Below are 5,096 nucleotides of genomic sequence, written 5' to 3' on the forward strand. Positions count from 1 at the left end.
AGTCGTTGAGTAACTCTATCCATCTTCCTTGTCTCATATTAAGATCCTTTTGATCAAATATATGCTGGAGGCTTTTGTGATCTGTGAAGATTGTGCATTTGGTACCATAAAGGTAATGCCTCCAAATCTTTAAGGCAAAGACAACTGCTCCTAGTTCCAAGTCGTGAGTTGTGTAATTTTTCTCGTGCACTTTGAGTTGCAGTGACGCGTAAGCTATCACTTTATCTCGTTGCATAAGTACACATCCGAGACCTAATCATGAAGCATCACAGTAGACTATAAATCCATTAGTTCCTTCTAGGAGGGATAGGATTGGTGCACCACACAACTTTTGCTTGAGCAATTGAAAAGCTTCCTCTTGCTTCTCTGTCCAATCGTATTTCTTATCTTTTTGGGTCAGTTGTGTTAAAGGTTGAGCTATAGAGGAGAAATTGTCAATGACTCTACCATAATAACCAGCTAGTCCCAAAACTTGTCGCACTTTAGTGGGTGACCTTTGTGTCTCCCAGTTCTTAATTGCCTCAATTTTCGAAGGTTCAACATGAATACCGTTCCTATTAATCGCATGCCCTTGAAAGTGAACTTCTTGAAGCCAGAAATCACACTTAGAGAATTTGGCGTATAGTTTTTCCTTTTTCAGCATGTCTAGGATTAACTTCACGTGTTGTTCATGCTCTTCCTTAGTTCGTGAATAAATGAGTATGTCGTCGATGAATCCTATCACGAACTTGTCCAAGTATGGCTTACAAACTCTATTCATGAGGTCCATAAACACAGAGGGTGTGTTTGTTAGACCAAACGGAATGACTAAAAATTCATTGTGACCATACCGGGTTCGGAAGGCGGTTTTGTGAACATCCTTTTCTGCAACTCTTAGCTGATGGTATCCAGATCGCAGATCGATTTTGGAGTAGTAACTGGATCCTTGTAATTAATCAAACAAATCATCGATTCTCGGTAGTGGGTATCGATTCTTAATGGTAAGCTTTTTCAATTCTCGGTAATCGATACACATTCGAAAGGAACCATCTTTCTTCTTCAAGAATAAGACCGGTGCTCCCCAGGGTGAGAAACTTGGTTTTATGAATCCTTCGTCTAATAGTTCTTGTAGTTGATTGGATAGTTCTTGCATCTCTGACGGTGCTAGTCTATATGAGGATCGAGCTATGGGAGCGGCATCCTGAACTAGATCGATTTTGAATTCAACTTGTCGTGGAGGTGGTAATCCAGGTAATTCTTCGGGGAAAACTTCTAGAAAATCACGAACTACAGGAATATCGTCGATCTTCCGCTCCTTAGCCTTTGTGTCGAGTACATTGACGAGAAAATCTGGACATCCTTTTCTTAGCATTTTTCGGGTTTTCATGATACTGGATGACTTCAACTTGGAGCCACTTCGGTCTCCTTGAATTGCTTGACATTCACCAGTTGGGGTTGGTAAACTAACCAGTTTTTTGGAACATACAATTTCGGCTCTATTCTTGGATAACCAGTCCATTCCAATTAATATGTCAAAACTGGCTAGTTCAACAAGTAAAAGATCGATTAGAAACCTATGGTTTTCTAACAGGATAGTGCAGTTTCGAACAACTTTACTGGTTTCGATTAATTTCCGGTTAGCTAATTCAATTGAGTAGCTGTTGTCTAACTTGCTTGGTTTAATACCATGTAAGGGTTCAAATTGGTTAGAAACACAACTTAAATCTGCTCCGGTATCGAATAGCACATAAGAGTAGTGATTATTGACGAGAAACGTACCGATGACTACAGATGAGTCCTTCCGGGCCTTCTTCGCGTTCATCTCAAATGCATTACCCCTAGCGTTTTGACCTTTGAGTTTGGGGCACTCTCTCTTGAAATGTCCTACGAAGCCACATTCGAAACGTCCGGGATTTTGGTTTCACGAGGTAGACGTCGCGATTTTGGTGTAACAGTCGCGTGTCAAATGGCCGAATCGGTTGCATCGGTTGCATTTCCAGCATTTTTCCACATTTTTTAAAAAGATCCCTGTCCTGAGTTCCCTCCAGATCCTCTCGTGTTTGCAGCAAACATCCTTCCTGCACCTTGATTCTTTTTGAATTGCCCTCCTGAGTTCCCATTCCATTTCCGTTTGAGCTCTCCGGGTTTTTGCTTCACGGTAGCTGCCTTTCGTTGCTGTGACAGCTTTCTTTCCCGAATCTTTCAGAGTTCCCATTTGGAGTGCATCATCAGTTAAAGACTTTGCCAGTTGTCGGGCTGACTGGATGGTGGTCAGTTTATATGAGGTAAGCATTCCTCAGATCTCAGGAGCTAAGCCCCAAATGTACATCTCGATCCTTGCATATTCAGGCGTAAACAGTTGTGCCAATGCATTGAATCGTGAAGTATATCCTCCGATATCGGCTCCTTCCATCTTTAACTGCCAAAACTTGTATTCGATTTTCTGGAGTTTGTTTCGAGGTCAATATTATTTTAGCAACATCACCTTTAATTCTTCCTAGGTCAGGCGGTACGCGTAATATTCCCCTAAATTTTGGATTAGGTAGTTCCACCATTTGAGTGCTTCATCACGGAATGAACATACCCCATATTTTATCCTTTCGAGAGGGGTGCAATTACTAATTTTCATGACGGATTCCATCTTCTCGATCCATCGAATGATTTCCAAAGGACCTTCGGCACCGGTAAATTCTTTCGGACCGCATCCCTGAAAGGTTTTATGGTTCATCCAAGTTTCGGGTTGCCTGCTAGTATAGTTTATATTTTTGCAAAAGTTATAGTTTTAATAGTTTGGTTTGACAACTTACTATCGTTACTAGTGTTATTTGTAAAAGAGATTTCAACTTTCTTTTTATCTAATACCTGGGGGATTTCCATTAAAATTTTCAGTTCTAGGATTCCTTTCAGTTTCAGAATTGTTTTCGTTTTGTGGGTTTTGTTGTGGACTGCGGTTAGCTTTGTGTCGTTCAAGTGCCGAATTCACGTGTTGGGCGATTAGACGTGCCAACTCCTCTTGTGAAGTCGGTAAGCCGATTCCTTGGTTTGTGGTGGTTTGTCTTGTTGTTGGTGCCATAGTTTCGTTTATATGTAGCAAAAGTACAAATATTAGTTTTTAGTAGGTTAATAATAATAATATAGATTCCTAATCAACCATATCCATAATCGTAAAACCTACATACTTAGAGTCAAATTTTAAACATACATAATCCAAAAAGACAGGGGGTTCACTACTACTCGTACATACCCAAAATTGGTGTGATACATACCACACTAAGTAGTTGTTTTTCCACCTACCCCATATCAAAAGACATCCCAAAAGATAACAAGTTCATAATTTACATAACACCTACTAAACACCACATATGGGCCCTATCTAGTGAAGGCCCATGAGGTAGACAATGCATTGCCACATCACATCATTCTTGGCCTTCATCCCACCCACCTTCATTTCCGTCAGCTCCTCATTTTTCTCCAAATCAAGGATAAGCTGGCACACAACCGTGTGGGCCTGTTCATTCCCATGGTTTTTCTGTTCCAACGGCAATACGGGAGAGGAGTTCGGGGATAAGCACCTCGTATCTAGCTACCTTCTCCTTCAAGATAGCCAACCTGCCAAACCCACCCATAGCTCGTCCTCTAATCGACTCCTGTGGAGGCGGTGGAGGTGGAGCTACGACATCCGGAACAGCCGCTGAAGTAGTGGCCTCATAGTCATGACGGGTCCTCTTTCTGGAGTACACCAACAAGGGTGCTACCCCAGAATTAGGTCCCTCATGAGGAGTGACCCATACTAGACGGAAGAGAACCGGAGACGAGGGAGCCTCCTTAGAGCTAGAGCCATAGCCATCATGTAATAATTAATATTAGTAACAAGAATTATACATTTATACTTTATCTTTTTTGCTTCAAGCGATGAGGAAAAGGGCGCGTGTTTGAATATTCAGTTATAGTTTAGAAAAAAATATATATTTTCTAATTCTCTATAACGATTGGCTTTGATACTAACTTCTGTCACACCCCGAAAACCTTAATTTAAGCAGCGAAAGACTTTTGACCACGTCGTTCGGGTTGTGACAGTCGTCGTTAGCCAATCGTAATAAAGTATAGTAAAATAATAATCAAAGTTTGACTTTTCAAAGAAACTTTATTATTATTAAAAACATAAGTTTACACGTGTATAAAAACATGGTTATTTGATATGTAGTAAACACACTTACTTTCATTATGATTTTATCATGGTTTTTATGCTTAATTGCTTATTTTATGAAAGTATTGGGGGTTAAGTGCAATAATTTACAAAGTTTAAATGTTAATTGTAGGTTTATGAAAGATGGTGAAAAAAGAGTTAAGTTGGAAGACTTTAGAGGTCTTTTTGGTCAAGTTTCAAAGCTACAACTCAAGGCCCGACCCAAGCCCACAAGTTAGAAGCCTTACATGATATTATATTAAGTTAATTAACTTAGTTTTCAGCCATTATCCAGACCTAAATCCCGAATTAAAAAAGAACCCTAACTCCTGCCATAGTTGCGATCGGCAGCAGCTAAGGAAGAGAAAAAAAGAGTTTATGGCGGCTGTGGTGGCTGTTGTGACGGCTGGAGAGGAAGAAGAACACCAAGGAGAGTCTTGTGCAGCTGCTAGGCATCTAATACATTGATAATCTCAGCCATATAACCCTAAGTAATCATTCATAAACTTTGTTTTTTGTTCAAGAACCCTAACTAGTTGAATTGATCTTTTTCTTTGGATTATTTTGCAAGTAATTGATTGTTTGACTTTGATTTAGTTATTCTTGGATCTTGAATGAGTTTGATTATGTTTATGTTTATGTTGATGTTTATGATGTTTTACTTGAATGTTAATGGCTGTCCAATCTTAATGAGTAGCTAATCTTGTTTGTTCTACCTAGGTTTGATGAATATTGTTAGGTTTTGACTAGTAATATGGATTGTTAATGATCATGGCTTAAATTGTTAATGTAAAGTTTGATTTAACAGTAAATTAGATTGTGTTTAGTGGCTGTGTTTTGTTTGATTATACCTAATAACCTCGTGCTTTAATTAATCGAATGCGATTTTGATTAGTTGTTGCATGTTTAAGGCTCTTTACTTTGTGTTTAG

General features: G+C 39.3%; 1 protein-coding gene across 1 annotated transcript; it reads right to left on the reverse strand.

Annotated features, from left to right (window-relative positions):
* Nucleotides 1–256: 256 nt before the first annotated feature.
* LOC143547050 (putative mitochondrial protein AtMg00860) lies at nt 257–643 on the reverse strand. The gene has a single exon (XM_077038566.1). It carries the CDS (start codon nt 641–643, stop codon nt 257–259), a length of 387 nt encoding a protein of 128 aa, XP_076894681.1.
* Nucleotides 644–5,096: the final 4,453 nt, after the last annotated feature.

Source organism: Bidens hawaiensis, unplaced genomic scaffold (assembly GCF_021521415.1).
Source record: "Bidens hawaiensis isolate Kalapana, Puna unplaced genomic scaffold, B.hawaiensis_p1.1 tig00014582_1, whole genome shotgun sequence".
NCBI lineage: Eukaryota > Viridiplantae > Streptophyta > Magnoliopsida > Asterales > Asteraceae > Bidens > Bidens hawaiensis.

Coding starts and splice junctions, on each gene's coding strand:
- LOC143547050 (XM_077038566.1), bottom strand. CDS start 643: ATGCTGAAAAAGGAAAAACTATACGCCAAATTCTCTAAGTGTGATTTC.